The sequence below is a fragment of the Garra rufa genome, chromosome 15, assembly GCF_049309525.1.
Source record: "Garra rufa chromosome 15, GarRuf1.0, whole genome shotgun sequence".
In the NCBI taxonomy this organism is placed as follows: Eukaryota; Metazoa; Chordata; class Actinopteri; order Cypriniformes; family Cyprinidae; genus Garra; species Garra rufa.
The window spans coordinates 45,640,425-45,660,569 of NC_133375.1; the positions used below are offsets into that span (position 1 = coordinate 45,640,425).

At 38.7% G+C, this 20,145-nt stretch overlaps 2 protein-coding genes across 2 annotated transcripts; both read right to left on the minus strand.

Annotated features, from left to right (window-relative positions):
- Positions 1-2,075: 2,075 nt before the first annotated feature.
- LOC141287787 (matrix metalloproteinase-19-like) lies at positions 2,076-11,434 on the minus strand. The gene is made up of 10 exons (XM_073819913.1): positions 11,312-11,434; positions 10,620-10,808; positions 10,431-10,519; positions 8,487-8,614; positions 6,817-7,029; positions 4,804-5,049; positions 4,636-4,728; positions 4,400-4,564; positions 2,382-2,506; positions 2,076-2,300 (listed from the first exon to the last, which is right to left on the minus strand). The coding sequence occupies exons 1-10, from the start codon at positions 11,432-11,434 to the stop codon at positions 2,076-2,078; spliced, it is 1,596 nt and encodes a 531-aa protein (XP_073676014.1).
- Positions 11,435-16,432: 4,998 nt separating this feature from the next.
- On the minus strand, positions 16,433-19,140 carry pym1 (PYM homolog 1, exon junction complex associated factor). Its single transcript, XM_073819407.1, has 3 exons — positions 19,092-19,140; positions 17,520-17,613; positions 16,433-17,421 (listed from the first exon to the last, which is right to left on the minus strand). Exons 1-3 carry the CDS (start codon positions 19,120-19,122, stop codon positions 16,923-16,925), a joined length of 624 nt encoding a protein of 207 aa, XP_073675508.1. The 5' UTR covers positions 19,123-19,140; the 3' UTR covers positions 16,433-16,922.
- Between the last annotated feature and the right edge of the window lie 1,005 nt (positions 19,141-20,145).

Below are 20,145 nucleotides of genomic sequence, written 5' to 3' on the forward strand. Positions count from 1 at the left end.
TTTTTTTATTAATACTCAGTCATCAGAAGGTGTTTCATGAGACTGTGAGCGTCTGATTCCTGGAGTCATGCATAAATATATACATACAGTACAGTATATACACTGGCGCTCAAAAGTTTGGGATCAGTATGATTTTTAATGCATTTTGAATAAGTTTCTAAAGTTTCAAGGCTGTGTTTATCTGATAAAAAATACAGAAAAAATGTAAAACAATGTTCTTCTATTTTAATATGCATTAAAATGTTTATTTTTCCTATGATGAAAAGCTGAATTTTCATCAGCATTACTGCAGTCTTCAGCGTCACATGATCCTTCAGAAATCATTCTAATATACTGATTTATTATCAGTGTTGAAAACAGTTGTGCTGCTTCATATTTGCTTGATAACCTGCATTTATTTAAAATAGAAATCTACACAATATAAATTACTGTTCAAAAGTTTGGGATCAGTAATTTTTTTTTTCAATTATTACTTTTATTCTGCAATGAAAAGTGATAGCATAATTTTACATTGTTAAGAATTATTTAGATTTTGAATAAATGCTGTTCGTTTTACCATTTTACCAAGACTTCTGAAAAAGTATCACAGGTTCCAAAGATAATTTGGCAGCACACGGTGGGCCGGTTGCATAAACATAGCCATTATCTTAAGACTGTGTCTAAGAATAAGCCTGACCAACTAAAGTCAGTGGGGAAAGACTGTTGCATAAAATAAGTACATGGCTGTCTCTAGTAAGACAGTCTAATTTGCACTGCATTGTGGGAAAAGTAAGACGCTGAACAGCTTAAATAAAATGGCCGACAGTGGGCGCTCATTGCAGTTTTCCTTTGCTGAAAATATTTGCATATTGGAAGACTACAATGCTGCAAAATCGATTTTAATGAACAAATTTAGCGATTACAAACAATGAAAAAACACAAGGCTTGGTCCACAATAACGGATAAAGTTAATAGTATAAATCCTAAAAGTCTACGCTGTTTAAAAATCTGTCACAGCTGACAGTTGGTTTCCATGGCAACATAGATTGTAAGGAAAAGTTAGCCATGGGGTAATCAGTCTAACTTTTTGGTCTTAAATTAGACCAGTCTAAGATTTTATGCAACTGGCTTACAAAGTAAAGACCCGTCTTAAAGAAAAAAATTAGATGACTAACTTGTAAGACCAGTCTTAAACAGTTTTATGCAACCGGCCTGCTGTTTCCAACACTGTTAATTCTAGTAATAAATCACTATATAAGAATGATTTCTGAAGGATCGTGTGACTCTGAAGACTGCAGTAACAGCTGATGAGAATTCAGTTTTGCATCACAGGAAAAATAAATATTATAATATATATTAAAACAGAAGCCATTATTTTATATTGTAATAAAAATTTGCAGTATTACTGTTTTTTTCTGTCTTTTTGATCAAATAAATGCCGTCTTGATGAGCGTAACACACTTCTTTAAAAAACATTACAAATCTTCTCTTACTAATCCCAAACGTTTGAGCGGCAGTGTATATACATATGTGTTCATGTATGCATCAGAGTTAGACTTAGAGGAAAAAAAATATGACTAATAAACTGCTGTCAATGGAAGTTCACATCCAGAACAAAAATTTACAGATAATTTTCTTTCTTTCTTCAGTCGTAAAGAAATTCTTATTTGAGGAAAACGTTTCAGAAATGTTCTCATCTAGTGAAACGATCAGTTATTTTCCAAAAACAATTTGCATTTTATATACTTTTTAACCTCAAATGCTGGTCTCTAGCTCTGTGTGTTCTCTGTGTACTCCGGTTCAGGACAGTTAGGGCATGTCAAAAAACTCCCGTCTCATTTTCAAAATCGTCCTCCATCGCTGCAGAAGAACCAACCCAGTGTTTACAAAGTGAATGTGCAAAGAAGATCAAACAGCCTTTACAAAAAAAAAAAGGTAAAACAGCGATGTAGGACGATTTTGAAGTTGTTAAAAGTAATTAATGACAGAATTAAACATTTTTGGGTAAACAATCCCTTTTACTATAGATAATGAAGCCCTATGAGATGTAAGATATGGAAATGCTAAATGTTTCTGAATATAACCCGTGATTATAGTTAGTCGTCGCAGCGCATCCGTCGCGGATAACCCTTCTCCAACTCCAGCGATGGACTCGCGCCCCAGTAGCGCTCTCCTCTGAACACATAGACGCGTCCGTCGGCTCCGGAGAAGGCTGCGTCCGGATCTGAGGGCAAACCGGCGATGAGCTGAGAGAGAGGTTTGGGGTAAAGCTGGAGATGTTTAGCTGATCCCAGTTCATCCCAGAGCCAATATTCTGATCCCTGCGGATCAGACACACAATCTGTCACACTCGACACAGAACCAGAACACATGCTGCTTCTCTCTTAGCAGGATTCCCTCACCTTGATGAAGACGAGCGCTCCGCGGCTCTTGAGGAAGAATGCGGCGTGTATGTTGGAGGGAATGGTGAGGCGTTTCGGGTATCCGCCGTCCAGTTTAAAGCCGGAATATCTCCAGACTTTATCTCCTGTGGCAATCAGGTACAGATGATTATTATTATTACTACTATTAATAACTAGATGTGACCCTGGACCACAAAACCAGTCATAAGGTTACATTTTACAAAACTGAGATGTATAAATAAGCTTTCTAGCTTTCTATTGATATATGGTTTGTTAGGATAATATTTGGCCGAGATACATTTATTTGAAAATCTGGAATCTGAGGGTGCAAAAAAATTTGATATTAAGGAAATCGACATTAAAGGTGTCCAAATTAAGTTCTTAGCAATGCATATTACTAAGTTTTGATATATTTATGATAGGACATTTACAAAGTGTCTTCATGGAACATGATCTTAATATCCTAATGATTTTTGGCATAAAAGAAAAATCAATAATTTTGACCCATACTATGTATTTTTGGCTATTGCTACAAATATTCCCCAGCGACTTAAGACTGGTTTTGTGCTCCAGGGTCACATATTAAAATTACAGCAGATTCTTTCTATTCCATTGTAAGTTTCAACAGATATAGTGTACATGTACAATATACTAGGGGTGCTTAACTCTGTTCCTGGAGATCTATCTTCCTGCAGAGTTTAGTTCCAACCCTGATCAAACACACCTGTCTGTACTAAGTGTTACTCGTCGTAATTGCATTTTTACTAGTAACAATTCAGTTAGAGCGCTCTACAAATCAGTTTATTTTATTAGTAATAATTCCAATTAAAGAGCTCTCTAATTCAGTTTTTACTAGTAACAATTCCGATTAGAGGGCTCTCTAATTTAATTATTACTAGTAAAAATGCAATTACAGAGCTCTACAATTCATGTTTTACAAGTAAAAAAAACACATTAAAGATATGTTTAATTGTAGAGCTCTGTAATTGATTTAAAGAGCTGTCTAATTGAGTTTTTACTACTAACAATTGAATTGGAGAACTCTCTAAATGGAATTCTTACTAGTAAAAACTGAATTAGAGAGCTCTTTAATTGAAATTCTTACTAGTAATAATTCAATTGTAGAGCTCTGTAATTAAAAATGAATGGAAGTCAATGGAGACATGTGTGACCCTGGAGCACAAAACCAGTCTTAAGTCGCTGGGGTATATTTGTAGCAATAGCCAAAAATACATTGTATGGGTCAAAATTATTGATTTTTCTTTTATGCCAAAAATCATTAAGAAATTAAGTAAAGATCATGTTCCATGAATATTTTTTGTGAAATTCCTTCTATTAATATATAAAAATGTAATTTTTGATTAGTAATATGCATTGTTAAGAACTTAATTTGGACAACTTTAAAGGTGATTTTCTCAGTATTTTGATTTTTTTGCACCCTCAGATTCCAGATTTTCAAATAGAAGTATCTCGATCAAATATTGTCCTATCCTAACAAACCAGACATCAATGGAAAGCTTATTTATTGAGCTTTCATATGATGTATACATCTCAGTTTTGTAAAATTTAACCTTATGACTGGTTTTGTGGTCCAGGGTCACATATGACTAGTAAAAATGAATTTGTAGAGTTCTCTAATTGAATTGTTACTAGTAGGAATTGAAGTAGAAAACTCCCTAATTGTAATTGTAACTAGTAAAAAATGATTTAAAGAGCTCTCTGATTGAATAATTACTAGTGAAAATGCATTTACGATGAGTAACGTTTAGTATATTTTAGGCTAAAACGGCTTGCCATACTTCAGATCCTAAAGAGTTGGTTCAGGTGTGTTTGATCAGGGTTGGAGCTGAACTCTGCAGGAAGGTGGATCTCCAGGAACAGGGTTGAGCACCCCTGGTATATACTGTATTTTTGATTAAACAAATACAGCTTTGGTGAACACGAGATGTAATAATCATGTCTCCACTCGTAATATTACTATATCTATTTGAATTCAACACTGTTTGGTTTCAGTTCACCTTTCAGAAAATAGGATTTGTTGGTTCTCTGTGAGTGAACGGCTGCATCGATGTTGTCGGGCAGTTCTTTCCACAGGGCTTTAATGGGAACGGGTGTGTTGTGACCCGAATCTGAGAGCGTCCACACGTAATGACCTCTGAAAGCAAACGTCTTGTGAAGAGGCCCTGAGAAGAAAAGCGTAAGGCTGATGAGTGATATCCGGTGTTGGACTGATCAGAGATCAGCTGTATGTTACCCAGCATGATGGCGTCCAGTCCCGCGGCGCAGGGGTCCGGCACGGCTGGATCTGTCTTTCTCGGAGGGGTGGGAGGTTTTTCCACAGGTTTTCCTGAGAGAGCGGATATCGGCTTTAGTCTGCGCTTGAATTATGGGTCACGGTGGAAACACGAGCGCACGTTCTTACCGTACAGAGTCTGTATGCCGCGGACGTCGTCCTGGTGCAGTCTGAAGTTGTGGCGGTATCCCCTGTACACGGGGCCCATGAGCGCGCTGCGGTACTGGGAGTGGCCTAGTCCGAGGGCGTGGCCTATCTCGTGGGCCGCTACGATGCGCAGGTTTGTTCCGTAACTCCGCCCCTCCGTCCACACCTCATCTGCGTCCAAGTGAACCGTGCCGGACTCCGGGCCTTCGGCGTGTCCCAAAACCTGCCCTGGACCGGACGGCAGATTCAGCAGGTCTTAACAAAGTCTTAAAGAATTTTACTTAAAAAACTTTATTTCTTTGTGATCGTAGACTGTTTCACGCACTGCAAACAATGAATATCTTCCTCAGTGTTTCTGTCCTATTCTCCAAATATCTAAACTTCATCTTCATCCTAAAATCAAGATACATCTAATGGAGATGCAAAATAAAGATATGAAGCAAATATCTGGCAATAGGGAATGAAAACTGGTTTTCCCTTTAAATAAAGGTGATTTTTTTTTTAAGGCCTTAAACTCGCAAAATTAGCAATATTCCTGAAGAGGTACTTGAAAAGTGCTTGAATTACTAAAAGACAATGTATCAATGAAATAAGTGCTTAATTTTTTCAATAAGTGCATATATTTTATTAGAATTCACACAATTTAAAAAAGACATCATACCTTTTTTCACTTATTTCAGTTAAAGTCAGAAAACAATGGAGTTAAGTAAGTAGTAGTAGTACTGACTGTCGTGTAAACATGGCTGAAGAACAGATGAACGAATCATTTGAGTTATTTACTCCGTAATCGCTCCGATTGATTCAAACTCGTGACTTCGTCATTCAGTTCAAGCGATTCACCCTTTAATTTATTCCTTAACACTGCAGGTAAAACAATTAACTAATAGTTATCGCCTTACTTACTCAGTTGATTGATTACTTTGATAATTGCAAACATTTTTTGTATTACAAGTTTTCTAAAATGTTAGGTTTAAATATGCAAATGAGCATTATTTAATGAAATATGCACTAATTTGCTTATATTTCTAGTACAAAAATCTAAACACTGGATGAAGTTGGTTTCAACATTCTTGTTTAATTCTTTTTATATATTAGAGTCAAATGTTTTTATAGAAGGAATTTTGGGTCTCATTTCATCACAACATAATCCAGTTTTGAGGAATAAAATGTACAAAATGAAGCAAATTATATATGAATAAATCCCTCTGTAAAGCCTTCAGGATATAGACAGGAACACAAATGTAAAGTGTGGTGTGTGTAAGTGCTGCTGAAGTGGAGATTTATGGCTCAGTGTAGGAGAAAAAACTCTTGGCCTTTAGAAATCTGTATTGTAATTGAAATCTATTGACACAAATAGATAAAGTGCTATAAAAGTAAAACTTAACAGTGTTTTTTGGGTGTTTTCTTTCCACTAGTCTGAAAAAACACTTTATGAAAAACCAAAAAGCCCAAAATCTCAAACTTGACAGGTGCATGAAAAACAGCGTTTTTGCCTGCAGTGTCTCCCCTTAATTTTTCTTTAATTGGTCTTGGAAAGGTCTTAAAAAGTCTTGAACAGTCCTACCTAAACTCACATAAACCCTGTTCAGTGACTGGAACTCGAGCAACAGTCAAGCGACGGATATGCATTAATACAAGTTGAGCAAAAGTTGAGCAACCAGACAAATGTAGACATTAAATGTCCTGATATTTAGAGCACATCTTCCTCAACTACAGAAGCCCGCTTCCAACACTGAATAAAAAACTTTAAAAAATAACCTTATCTACCACACTTCTGACCTTTTATTCCTTGCAATTCTAGTTTCTTATAGCCAGACTCAATAAAGCCAGAATTGTAAGATAAAAAGCTGCTATTACCTTTTCATCCAGTGTTGGAAATGGGCTTCCAAGCTCAACAGAGGAGGCGCATTTCAAAAACTGAATTACTGTAGATGCCAAAGCCTAGAGGAGTCATTTCTAACATCTAACGTTTACTGGAGATAAGTTGGGTCTCACCGGGTCCGTCAAACGCGACGGGGCAGCCCTGGTCTCTCCTGTGGAAGGAGATTTTGATGTCTGCGTGACCCGCGCTGATCTCCTGGAAGCGAAGCGGACTGACGGCGCTCCAGTAACCGAAGGCCGTGCGAACCGCCGCTCGCGTCCCAGACAAACCCAGAGCCGGCGGATGGTTATAAATGCGGTACGTCAGGCTCTTCTTACGCCACTGACCTGCAGCGCACAGATACGGTCAGACTGACAGCTAGGGTTAGCAGAATATATACTTCTGAGAAAGAACAAGCCTTGCATGGATAAGACATGGGTCATGGGTCAACAGAACAAAACCAATCTTTACATGTGACCCTGGACCACAAAACCTCTTAAAGGATTAGTTCACTTCCACAACAAAAATTTACAGATGATTTACTCACACCCTCGTCATTATGTTACATTTCAGGATTGTTCTCCATATAGTGGACTTCTATGGTGCCCCGAGTTTGAACTTCCAAAATGCAGCTTCAAAGGACTCTAAACGATCCCAGATGAGGAAAGAAGGGTCTTATCTACAACCATCTGACATTTTCATAAATAAATTAATATTTGTACACATTTTAACCTCAAATGCTGGTCTTGTCTAGCTGTGATGCACATGTGTACTCTGTGTACTCCGGTTCAAGACAGTTAGGGTATGTCTAAAAACTCCCATCTCATTTTCTGCTCCAACTTTAAAATCACTTTACATTGCTTTTACCTTTTTTTTGTAAAGGGTGTTTGATCTTCTTTGCACGTTCACTTTGTAAACACTGGGTCTGTTCTTCTGCAGCGATGGAGGACGATTGTGAAGTTGGAGAAGAAAATGAGATGGGAGTTTTTAGACATACCCTAACTGTCTTGAACCGGAGTACACAGAGTACACATGTGCATCACAGATACTAACTTATTTATAAAAATAAATAAGCAATTGTTCTCTTCTTCCTCAGCTGGGATCGTTTAGAGCCTTTTGAAGCTGCATTTAAACTGCATTTTGGAAGTTCAAACTCGGGGCACCATAGAAGTCCACTATATGGAGAACACTCCTGGAAAGAAAGAAAGATATGAACATCTTGGATGGCAAAGGGGTGGGTAAACTATCTGTGCATTTTTGTTCTGGAGGTGAACTACTTTAAGTCGCTCAGGTATATTTGTAGCAATAGCCAACAATACATTGTATGGGTCAAAATTATCGATTTTTCTTTTATGCCAAAAATCATTAGGATATTAAGATCATGTTCCATGAAGATATTTTGTACATTTCCTACCGTAAATATATCAAAACTTAATTTCTGATTAGTAATATGCATTTCTAAGAACTTCATTTGAACAACTTTAAAGGCGATTTTCTTAGTATTTAGATTTTTTTGCACCCTCTGATTGCAGATTTTCAAATATTTGTATCTCAGCCAAATACTGTCCTATCCTAACAAACCATACACCAGTGGAATGAAAAAAATTTTCTTTTTGACTATTTTGTGGTCCAGGGTCACATATATATTGTAAGATATTATGAACATTATTAAAGTACTTCAATATCAGACTGATGCTGGTTTTGGATACAGTGCTTCACTTTTGATCAAACATCCTGAATGAGTGGAGATGAACCTGCGCTGAGGTCCAGCAGGAGCCGTGTGTTTGTGTCTCTCGTGACTCACCCAGGACGCGGTACTCCAGCACACGACTGAAGGAGTCGCTCAGGCCGCAGCGGGCCGCTCTCATCATGACCAGCGTGCTTCTGTCCGGACGCCCCGTCACAGGGACACCCGTCACCTTCTGGAACATCCTGAAACAGACATTAGAGACGAAGACAGCAGGGTAAGCTGAGTACTGAAACGCTACAGTGTTTTATTTGTCAAATACTGCACGATAAGAGAACAAGACTTTAAATAGGATGATTGGGTTTGTTTTTTTGGATAATCACACTCATTTCTGCTCTTTTTGTGACAGAATCTTTCTTCTTCTTTCCTAATGGACAACATAAGTAAAATGGCACATGTATTCCCTACTTCTCCACAAGCAGAGCTGGATAGATTACTTACAAATTGTAATCCGTTACTGATTCCTAATTACACGACAAAAATGTAGTCAGCAACGTCATCCATCACACATTTTAGCTAATTTTAGGTAAAGACTACTTTTAGATTACTTTTGACCTATCTCATTTATTCACATAGAATAATCTTGTACCATATTGATATAAAAATACAAATGAGAAAGACAATATATTCCATTCATATCATTAGCAACGTAAAGTGTGTTAAACCTTACATTATGTAAAGGTTTTCCAAACCGGGGTTAGTGAAGAAACTCCAGGGGGTTTATGAGTTTAATGAACAGCTAATAATCGAATTTAAAAAAACATAAAAATGTAAAATCATAAAAAATGTTAAATTAAAATCAATCATTTTAAAATCAATCAAAACAATAAAACATGTTTACCTGCATGTCATTTGATGCATGCAACATGCAAATGTTAATACTCACTTATTAAAATATTTATATAAAAATCTCAGGCGTGAATAAATATATTACACGTAAGAGGATCAGATGACAAAAAAGTTTGAGAATTAGTGCATTTTTTTGTGTTCGAAAGTCTTCAAAAAAGTCTTAAATTTCACTTGTTCATTTCTGTAGAAACCCTGTAATAATGTATTGCTTTTGTGTAACTAATATGTAATCCGTAAAAAAGTAACTGAAGTCTGATTACTATGCTAGTAACATGCTAGTCATGCTAAAATCATGTTAGTAACTTGCTAATCATGCTAACAACATGCTAGTAATACCCTAGCAACCATCTTGGGTACCCTAGCAACCGCATAGCAACACCGTAGCAGCCATCACGGGTACCCTAGCAACCACATAGAAACACCCTAGCAACTAACCTGGGTACCCTACCAACAGCATAGTAAAAGCCTAGAAACCATCCTGAGTACCCTGGCAACCGAATAGCAACACCTTAGCAACCACCCAGGGTAGCCTAGCAACCACCCCAAGTACCCTAGCAACCACATAGGAACACCTTAGCAGCCACCCAGAATACCCTACCAACCACATAAAAACACCCTAGCAACCACTCTAAGAACCTTAGCATCTAACTTGAAGCTTTTAAAACTACTTTACACTTCTTAAATTTCAAACTATTTCAGACTGAAAAGTCAAATTTAAAACTTCTATCTATCTATCAAACTTTAAGCTTTAAAACTACTTTAAACTGCAAACTATTTCTGACTGAAAACTGTCAAACTTAAAACTTTTACAACTTTTTCTAAAAACAAAACTTCTTTAAACTTTTAGGCAAAGCTTTCTCAAGCCAACCTAAAGTTTGTCTTGACAAACTTTTTTATCTAGTTTACTTCTAAAATGTAAATAAATTTTGACCTTATGGGGACATTTTTTGCTCTCCAGAAGGAAACAAGTTTATAAATCAGACAGAATGAAGAGTTTTGAGAATGTAAAGATGCCTAGTTTTGTGTTAGGGGTAGTTTTAGGTGTAGGGTTAGAAAACACAGTTTGTACAGTAGAAAAACCATTATGCCTCTGGAATGAACCCATAATGATAGGAACACTAGTGTGAGAGAGAGAGAGAGAGAGAGAGATACCGAAGAGCCTCATTGATTTGCTCTGGTTGACTCTCCGGATGATCAGCGCTGGATGATGAAGGTAGATAACCGTACCGCTTCAGATAGACCTGAGAGACACAAACAGACAGACCATCTTATACAACACAAGTCTTTAGAATAACCAATGAAGCATTCACAGAAACGGCCTCACCGATGACTTCCGCTTACCGTCGCCTCCTTCAGCGCCGCCGGATCCAGAGCGGCACACGCCGACGTGAGCGTCATCAGGACCAGGACTCGCATCTCTGCCGCTCTGAGATCTAGAGCTCCAAGCCCACAGGAGCAGAGCAGCGGCGGCTCGCCTCTAAATGTGACGCTGCTGTTTGTGCCTCGTCTGGGCGTGTGTCTGGAGCTGAGCTTGGAGGATTGGTCCACATCATTGTGGTCATCAGAACTATGTGAAGTCAAGCTCTGCAGAACAAACAAGTGTGTGTGTGTGTGTGTGTGTGTGTGTGTGTGTGTGTGTGTCTGTGAGTGTGTGTGTGTGTGTGTGTGTGTGTGTGTGTTTGTTTTTGTGACATATCAGGACACAAATTGGTGTAATATGGGTATGACATAGGTATTACAAGGAGAGGGTGACTTATGAGGACATTGTCCATGTCCCCACTTTTCAAAAGGCTTATAAATCATACAGAATACGTTTTTTTGAGAATGTAAAGATATGCACAGTCTCCTGTGAGGGCTAGGTTTAGGTGTAGGGAAGGTGTAGGGTGATAGCAAATATCGTTTGTACAGTATAAAAACCATTACGTCTATGGAATGTCCCCACAATTCACAAAAACAAACGTGTGTGTGTGTGTGTGTGTGTGTGTGTGTGTGTGTGTGTGTGTGTGTGTGTGTGTGTGTGTGTGTGTGTGTGCCCATGAGCAGAGCATGGCATCCGTCACATTCTCTGAATGAGGGCTGGATGCTCCAGCAGGAAATGACATCACAGTGCAGGAGTAGTGCAGGTGGATGTGGGCCTCAGCATCTGGAAAAGCCATTAGTGCCCACCAATGACCTTCCTGTCTGGTGATGTACGCAGATTTAACAAGGCTTAAAGGAGTAGTTCACTTTCAGAACAAAAATTTCCAGATAATGTACTCACCTCCTTGTCATCCAAGATGTTCATGTCTTTCTTTCTTCAGTCATAAGGAAATTATGTTTTTTGAGTAAAACATTTCAGGATTTCTCTCCATATAGTGGACTTCTATGGTGCTCCAAGTTTGAACTTCCAAGAACCAGTTTTCTAAAAAAAAAAAAAAAATTACAATTTATATACTTTTTAACCTCAAATGCTCGTCTTATGTAGCTCGGCAAGACAAGCATTTGAGATTAAAAAGTATATAAATTGTAATTTTTTTTAGAAAATAACTCATAAATTGGCTAGATAAGACTCTTCTTCCTCGGCTGGGATCGTTTAGAGTCCTTTGAAGCTGCATTTTGGAAGTTCAAACTCAGGGCACCATAGAAGTCCACTATATGGAGAACAATCCTGAAATGTTGTCGTCAAAAAACATAATTTCTTTATGACCGAAGAAAGAAAGACATGAACATCTTGGATGACAAGGGGGTGAGTACATTATCTGTAAATGTTTGTTCTGAAAGTGAACAACTCTTAATGATCTTAATAAACTCTTAATAAACAACTTTAATGATCAAAATCAGATGTGCGTTGACTTTACCGTTTGTTAGACTGAAATAATTGGTTTTGTCTTCGTCATGAAATGATCTAGGAGAAAATCTTTTCACTCAAGTGATCTGGAATATATTCACAACAGAGTTGTTTTGAAGGGTTCTTCGTCTGTCAAACAGCACAAACAAGCCGATTCTCATGAGAGTGTTGGGTCTGGGTGAGAGGAAGTGTGAAGTTTATAATTACCACTATAATTATCCTCAGAGTAGACGCGGTTGAGCGCGAGGATCTATGTGTGTGTCGTTCAGTGTTTTAAAACATTCTGCTAATAACATGCCTCTTGTTGTGCCTCTTCACAAAGCTCCACTAATTCTCCAGTGTATTTCGTTACACACTGAGAGCCAACAATCACTGTAGTACACAATGCCAGGTCTTTAATCTAGTCCATACAGTGAGGGGAAAATGATTTGATCCCCTGCTGATTATGTATGTTTGCCCACTGACAAAGAAATGATCTAGTCTATAATTTTAATGGTAGGTTTATTTGAACAGCGAGAGACAGAATAACAATCCAGAAAAACACATTTCAAAAAAGTTATAAATTGATTTGCATTTTAATGAGTGAAATAAGTATTTGATCCCCTATCAATCAGAAAGATTTCTGGCTCCCAGGTGTCTGTTATACAGGTAACTTTCTTAAATGGAGTGCTCCAAATCTCAGCTTGTTACCTGTATAAAAGACACCTGTCCACAGAAGCAATCAGTCACATTCCAAACTATTCACCATGACCAAGACCAAAGAGCTGTCCAAGGATGTCAGGGACAAGACTTTAGAGCTACACAAGACTGGAATGAGCTACAAGACCATCACCATGCAGTTTGGTGAGAAGGAGACACCAGTCGTGGAAGAAGCACAAAATAACTGTCAATCTCCCTCAGTCTGGGGCTCCATGTGAGATCTCACCTCGTGGAGTTTCAATGATCATGAGAACAGTGAGGAATCAGCCCAGAACTACACGAGAGGATCTCATCAATGATCTCAAGGCAGCTGGGACCGTAGTCACCAACAAAACAATTGGAAACACACTACGCCGTGAAGGACTGAGATCCTGCTCAAGAAAGCACATGTACAGCCGTCTGAAGTTTGCCAATCAACATCTGAATGATTCAGAGGAGAACTGGGTGAAAGTGTTGTGGACAGATCAGACCAAAATCCAGCTCTTTGGCATCAACTCAACTCTTTCTGCTAAGGAGACAGGACAACTGCACCGCATCAAAGGGACGATGGATGGTGACATGTACCGTCAAATCTTGGGTGAGAAAACATTGAAAATGGGTGGTGGATGGGTATTCCAGCATGACAATGAGCCAAAACACACGGCCAAGGCAACAAAGGAGTGTCTCAAGAAGCAGCACATGAAGGTCCTGGAGTGGTCTAGCCAGTCTCCAGACCTTAATCCCATAGAAAATCTGTGGAGGGAGCTGAAGGTTCGAGTTGCCAAACGTCAGTCTCCAAACCTTAATGACTTGGAGAGGATCGGGACAAAATCCCTCCTGAGATGTGTGCAAACCTGCTGGACAACTACAAGCAATGTCTGACCTCTGTGATTGACAACAAGGGTTTTGCCATCAAGTACAAAGTCATGTTTTGCGAAGGGGTCAAATACTTATTTCACTCATTAAAATGCAAATCAATTTATAACTTTTTTGAAATGTGTTTTCCTGGCTTTATTCTGTCTCTCACTGTTCAAATAAACCTATTAAATATAGATTAAAATATATAACCATTAAAATTATAGATTGATCATTTCTTCGTCAGTGGGCAAACACAATATCAGCAGGAGATCAAATTATTATTATTTTTTTTTTTATTTTTTTTTTTAAAGATTTATTTTTTGGCCTTTTGCCTTTATTATGATAGGAAAGATCAGATAGGACAGGAAGTGAAGTGGGAGAGAGATTAGGGGAGGGATCGGGAAAGGTCCTCGAGTCGGGACTCGAACCCGGGACGCCCGGAGCGCACCAGCGCTATATGTCGGCGCGCTAACCACACGCCTATCTGTGCCGACCAAATTATTATTTTTTAAAGTGATCCTAAAGACCTTGATTAGCTGGTTCAGGTGTTTCGATTAGGGTTGGAGGAAAACTCTGCAGGGTTCCCAGGAGCAGGGTTGAAGACCATTGATCTAGACCAGTAGTTTTCAATCCTGCTCTGCGCATTTTGTACATATCCCTTATCTGACACACTCAGTTTAGTACATGGAGCTCTCTCCTAACGAGCTGGTTATCTGAATCAGGTGTGTTCAATTAAGGAGACACACAAAATGTGCAGAACACTGGGTCCCTAGGAGCAGGGTTGAAGACCTGAGATCTAGACAACTAGAAGAGGAAGCCAGCAGGAAGAGAAGAAATGCAGAGGTGTGTGAGTGGAATGGTTTAAGAGTGTGGTGTCAGTTTCATGTTTAGAGTCACCGTAAGTCAGTTGTTGGTTGTTTAATTCCTGAGGTGTTTGTTTGACAGACATGTCATATTCTGACTCGACCAATGATGTGGGTTTGGGGCGGGACCATTTGTTTGACTGACCAATGGCAGACGGCGTGTTTGTGGAAACCTGACACACCGCAGCTTTAAAAGAGTGACCTGGATCTCATTCAGCGCTGTGAAATAACTCACAGACACGCCTGTCATTCAGTGATGTCTTTAGACACTTATCGGTGTCATTGCCTGAAATCTATCCTGCAGACGCTCTCTGGTGTGTGTTTGACTGACTGCTGCATTAGAACACACAGATCTTTAATGATAAACGCATTAAAACTGGATATTAGATATATGTGACCCTGGAGCACAAAACCAGTCATAAGTAGCTCAGGTATATTTTTGTACATTTTCTACCATAAATATAGTAATATGCATTGCTAAGAACTTCATTTGAACAACTTTGAAGGTGATTTTCTCAATATTTAGATTTTTTGCACCCTCAGATTGCAGACTTTCAAATAGTTGTATCTCGACCAAATATTGTCCAATCCTAACAAACCAGACAGCAATGGAAAGTGTATTTATTATAGTGTATCTCAATTTCATTGACCCTTATGACTGGTTTTGTGGTCCATGGTTACATGTGCATTATCTTATATGTCAAATTCGTACATTAAATCAATAAATTCAATTAGAATAAGAAGACACTATAGACTGTTGATCAAATGAGAGCAGAATCAGTAAAATCCATGTTTGCACTGCAGAAGAAGCTGCATCTGATGACGTTACACTCTACACTGCAATAACAAATGCATAAATAATGCTGAGGTTAATGTTCTTAAAATAGTATTTAAATGAATAAAATTAAATTCTATAAAGGATAACTTAAAGATAAAAATAAAACTGCAAGTCGGTGTGTTAAAGCATTACTCCACTTCCAAAATAAAAATGTCCTGATAATGTCATCCAAGATGTTTCTGTCTGTCTTCAGTCACAAAGAAATTAGGTTTTTTGGGGGAAAACATTGTAGGATTTTTCTCCATATAGTGGACTTCAATGGTGTTCAACGGATTGAAGGTTAAAAATGCAGTTTAAATGCAGCTTCAAAGGAATCTAAATGATCCCAGTCGAGGAATAAGGGTCTTATCTAGCGAAATGAGCTGTCATTTTCTTATACACTTTTTAATATTTATACAATCGTCCTCCATCGCTGTTTTACCTTATTTTGTAAAGGGCGTTTGATCTTCTGTGCATGTTCACTTTGTAAACACTGGGTTTGTCCTTCTGCAGCGATGTACCCTAACTGTCTTGAACCGGAGTGAACAGACTACACATGTGCATCCCAGAGCTAGACAAGACCAGCATTTGAGGTTAGAAAGTACATAAATTGTAAAATTTTTTTTTAGAAATTAACATTGTTTCGCTAGATAAGACCCTTATTCCTCAGCTGGGATCATTTAGAGTCCTTTGAAGCTGCATTTAAACCTTCAATCCGTTGAGCACCATTGAAGTCCACTATATGGAGGTAAATCCTGGAATGTTTTTCCTCAAAAAACCTAAGACATGAACATCGTGGAGGACATTTTTATTTTAGAAGTGGATGAGTGAGTGATTGAGTCATTCATTCAACTGATCTGAAACAGTTGATTTATTCAGGAAAAAGGCAAGTGAGTGTTGTTACGACTGGATCATCGACTGTAAATAATGGAACACTGCTGAAACTCTGCAGCTGTCGCTCTTTTCCGCTTTAGTTTGGAATGATTTTTGTTGCTAAAAGAGCACAAAAACAGACAATATAACATTTGTGATCACACTGACATCTGAAATCTGTCTGCTCACAGGATACTGATTATGTCAGATAGAAATATAAGACACAAACTCACACAGAGGCATTTTCAGGTCATTCTAGCTGTCGTCTACTAGTCTTCATCACACAAAGTGTGCATAAGCCAGACCTGTTTTTATTTGTTTTACACTAAACCAATCGCACAGCTCTACGGGTTCCACGCTGCGGATGAGACGGGGACACGAAACGGGAAGATTGTTATGCTATGTTTAATATAACACAATTCTACACATTATTATTATTCATGCCGTTATGCACTACGGTGGTAAAAAATGATGAGGCCATGGATCTGTATTCCATCAGTCTTTCTAATCTAGCACAGAGAGTCTCCGTCCGGACGACGCGATTACAAAGAGTGGGAATCATCCGCGCTGGAGCGGGTTCTGGACGACCCGCATCGAGAGTCCACAGCGCCAGATGCCGCCACGTGTCTCGGTGATGTATAAAACACAAGAATGAAGCGGTTACGGCTGTGACTGACGTACAAACACACCCCGACACGACTGTCAATGGAAACGGACAGGTTTGGGCCTCACAAATCTCCCTCCAGCAGCTCCAGCTCGTCCCGTAGGGCCTGCGCTCGGCCCAGTTTGTCCAGCTGCTCCTTGCTGGGGTTCTTCAGCTCTCCCGAATCCACCTTCTGCTGGAGCTCCTCCACCTGCCGCAGCTTCTTCCGCAGGTTCTTCACCTTCTTGGCTTTCTCAGCGGCGGCCGCCGTCGGATCCGCGGCTTCAGGCTCCGAGCTCACCCTCCTCTCCTCCTCCGCCGTGACTTTCATGGCGTCCAGCTCCTTACTCAAGGCCTTGGCGTCGTCGTCGTCGTCGGGCTCCTGCGGCTGCTGGCTGTGCTGTTTGCGCTTTTCTTTGCGCTTCATGTTGCGTTTGGCGGTTTTGGAGAGTCCGGCGGTGTCGCTCTGTCTCTCGGCTCCGCTGGCGTTCTGCTGCTGTCGGGCCTGAGCCGCGTCGTCCGGGTTCATTCCGGGCGGCAGGTCGGGTTTGCTCTTGAAGAACTTCACGTACTTGTTCTCATAGCTGTCGACAAACGAGAGAGAAGCGCGTTAGCCGTCTGAGATTCGCACACTTTTACAGTCAAACATCCTGCGGCTGTTCAAAGATAAAGCGGCGCTTACACCGGTACCTCCTCCTGCGGGACGTATCCGTCCTTCACGCGCCGCGGTTTCCTCCACGTGCCGTCCGGCCGCTGCGTGGCGGCGATATATTTACCTGAAACACACGCACGCTTTACTGACAGAGCAGTCCACACTCCTCACATTCACCGTATGTGTGACCCTGGACCACAAAACACAGCTGCATTTGGAGCAATAGCCAAAAACACATCGCGTGGGTCAAAATGATCATTTTTATTTTATGCCAAAAAACATTAGGATCATGTTCCATGAAGATATTTTGTACATTTTCTACTGTAAATATATCAAAACTTACTTTAGATTATTAATATGCATGGCTAAGAACTTCATTTGGACAACTTTTCTCAATAATTAATTCTTTTGCACCCTCAGATTCCAAATAGTTTTGCAAATATTATCCTTTTAACAACCCTTCTTATTCATTCAGATTTCAGATGATGTATAAACCTCAATTAAAACAACTGACCATTATGACTGGTTTTGAGTCATGGCACAAGAACTCTGAACATCAGTATCAGGGTATCTACAGATATGAACAAGTACAATGTAAGACTTTTTTGATAGCACCTTAAGTTAAGACTTAAACCTGTGATGGAAACTCACATTGTATTTCATGCTTATGTAATATTAAATGCGTTTAAGGAAAACGTCATAAAGAATGTTTATTAACACAATATACAGTGAATTTTTCCTATCAGCAGACAATATTTCCCACAAATGTACCACATCAATGAGATTTTTGTTGGTGTAACCTATTTATTCTGAAGCTATATTTTCATCAGTGTTCAATTAGCTTTTACATGCTTAAATCTGCCTTTTTATTTACCTTTATAAAGGCCTATTTTCTAAACTTTTGAAATGTATGCATCACCTTTCATGTCAAATTATTACAATTTATCAATAAAAAAGTAAGAAAGCCTGTCCAATGATTGTAAACAGTTTTTAGGTTCATCAGACTTAAGATATTAACAAAACTATTTAAGAGCCACTGAATCTGAATTCAAGACATTTTAAGATTTTTAAGGACCCACGGACACCCTGAGTATAATGAAGGACTTGATTTAGTGAATGACACACTGAAAACCTTTATTATTTTATATTTAAATAAATTAATCTAAAAGAAGGTGGTTTCAGTATGCAAAAAATAAAGTAGTTATTGTTGTTGTTAACCACTCCACTGTACTCAACACTAATCATCAGAGTCGTTTTGTTGTGATTATCTGCATTAATATTATTATTATTATTATTATTATTATTATTATTATTAGGCTATGCGCATCACCGCTGCAGCGTTTGTATCTCATTAGGATAGAAAAGAGTTCGAGTGAATGAAACCCACACACATGTAGAATAAGCAGCATACAGAAGGAAAAAGGCAAGAAGAGTCGGATGCTTCATGTGTGTCGCGATCAGTTCGAGACTCGCTGCGGTTCCTCAGCCTCACGCACGCGCGCGCGCACACAACTCCACGCATTATCACTAACATACATGGCGATTATATGTTATATATATACATCTACTTAGAAATGTGTGTTTGTATGTGAAATCATTTACCAGATTCATCTGTCACATAGGGGGTTGCCATCTTTAACAAAGACTGACTTCCGTTTCCGCTCTGTGTCGCTATCGCGAGACTGTCCCTGCTCTCATGTTCATACAATCCACCCTAAATAATATTGAGAATGACTACTATCACATAGAAATAAGGATGGACAGTGAGCACATTGGGACGCGGGCTGTGAGTTTGTCAGTAAGAATCGTGTCTGTGTTTGTTACAAAGTTGCATGATACAATTTGTTTTAAAATGACGGAGGAGTATAATGTAACAAAGTAACGCGTATGAATATGAATATTTGTAACAATATTGTGCAACATTTAAGGGGAGACGCTGCAGGCAAAAACGCTGTTTTTTCATGCACCTGTCAAGTGTGAGATTTTGGGCTTTTTGCTGTTTTATAAAGTGTTTTTTCAGACTAGTGGAAAGAAAACACCCAAAAGACACTGTTAGGTGTTTCTTTTATAGCACTTTATCTATTTGTGTCAATAGATTTCAATCACAATACATATTTTTAAAGGCCAAGAGTTTTTTCTCAGCACTTACACACACACCACACTTTACATTTGTATTCCTGTCTATATCCTGAAGGTTTTACAGAGGGATTTGTTCATATATAATTTTGCTTAATTTCATACAACATTTTATTTCCCCAAAAATGGTACAAAATGCATTTTTTTTCTGTCTGTTCTAAGTTTTTTCTAAATTATGGAGTGACAAAATGAGATTTTGAAACTGACTTCATCCAGTGTTTAGATTTTTGTACTAGAAATGTATGCAAATTAGCGCATATTTTATTAAACAATGCCTAATTTGCATATTTAAATCTAACATTTTAGAAAACATGTTTGCAATTATCAATTAACCGGGTAAGTAAGGCGATAACTATTAGTTTTTTTTACCCTTTTCACCTGCAGTGACTCGCCTTCAGCACACACACAAACAAACTTTTGTTCAAATCATCTGTAAATTAAAAAAGCAGCCAAACCATCTCATTTTACGAATGTTACAAAATAATTCTACATATATACATGTTTTTCTTCATTTCTCTCT

Excerpts from the sequence above, each read along its gene's own strand:
- LOC141287787 (XM_073819913.1), bottom strand. The coding sequence starts at position 11,434 with ATGGCTTTTCCAGATGCTGAGGCCCACATCCACCTGCACTACTCCTGC. Across the intron at positions 7,030-8,486 it reads GCTGGAGTACCGCGTCCTGG|GTCAGTGGCGTAAGAAGAGC; the intron begins GTGAGTCACGAG and ends TGTGCGCTGCAG. Across the intron at positions 2,507-4,399 it reads CAAATCCTATTTTCTGAAAG|GAGATAAAGTCTGGAGATAT; the intron begins GTGAACTGAAAC and ends TGATTGCCACAG.
- pym1 (XM_073819407.1), bottom strand. The coding sequence starts at position 19,122 with ATGGCAACCCCCTATGTGACAGATGAATCTG. Across the intron at positions 17,614-19,091 it reads CTATGTGACAGATGAATCTG|GTAAATATATCGCCGCCACG; the intron begins GTAAATGATTTC and ends CGTGTGTTTCAG. Across the intron at positions 17,422-17,519 it reads CCGCAGGAGGAGGTACCGGT|CTATGAGAACAAGTACGTGA; the intron begins GTAAGCGCCGCT and ends GTTTGTCGACAG.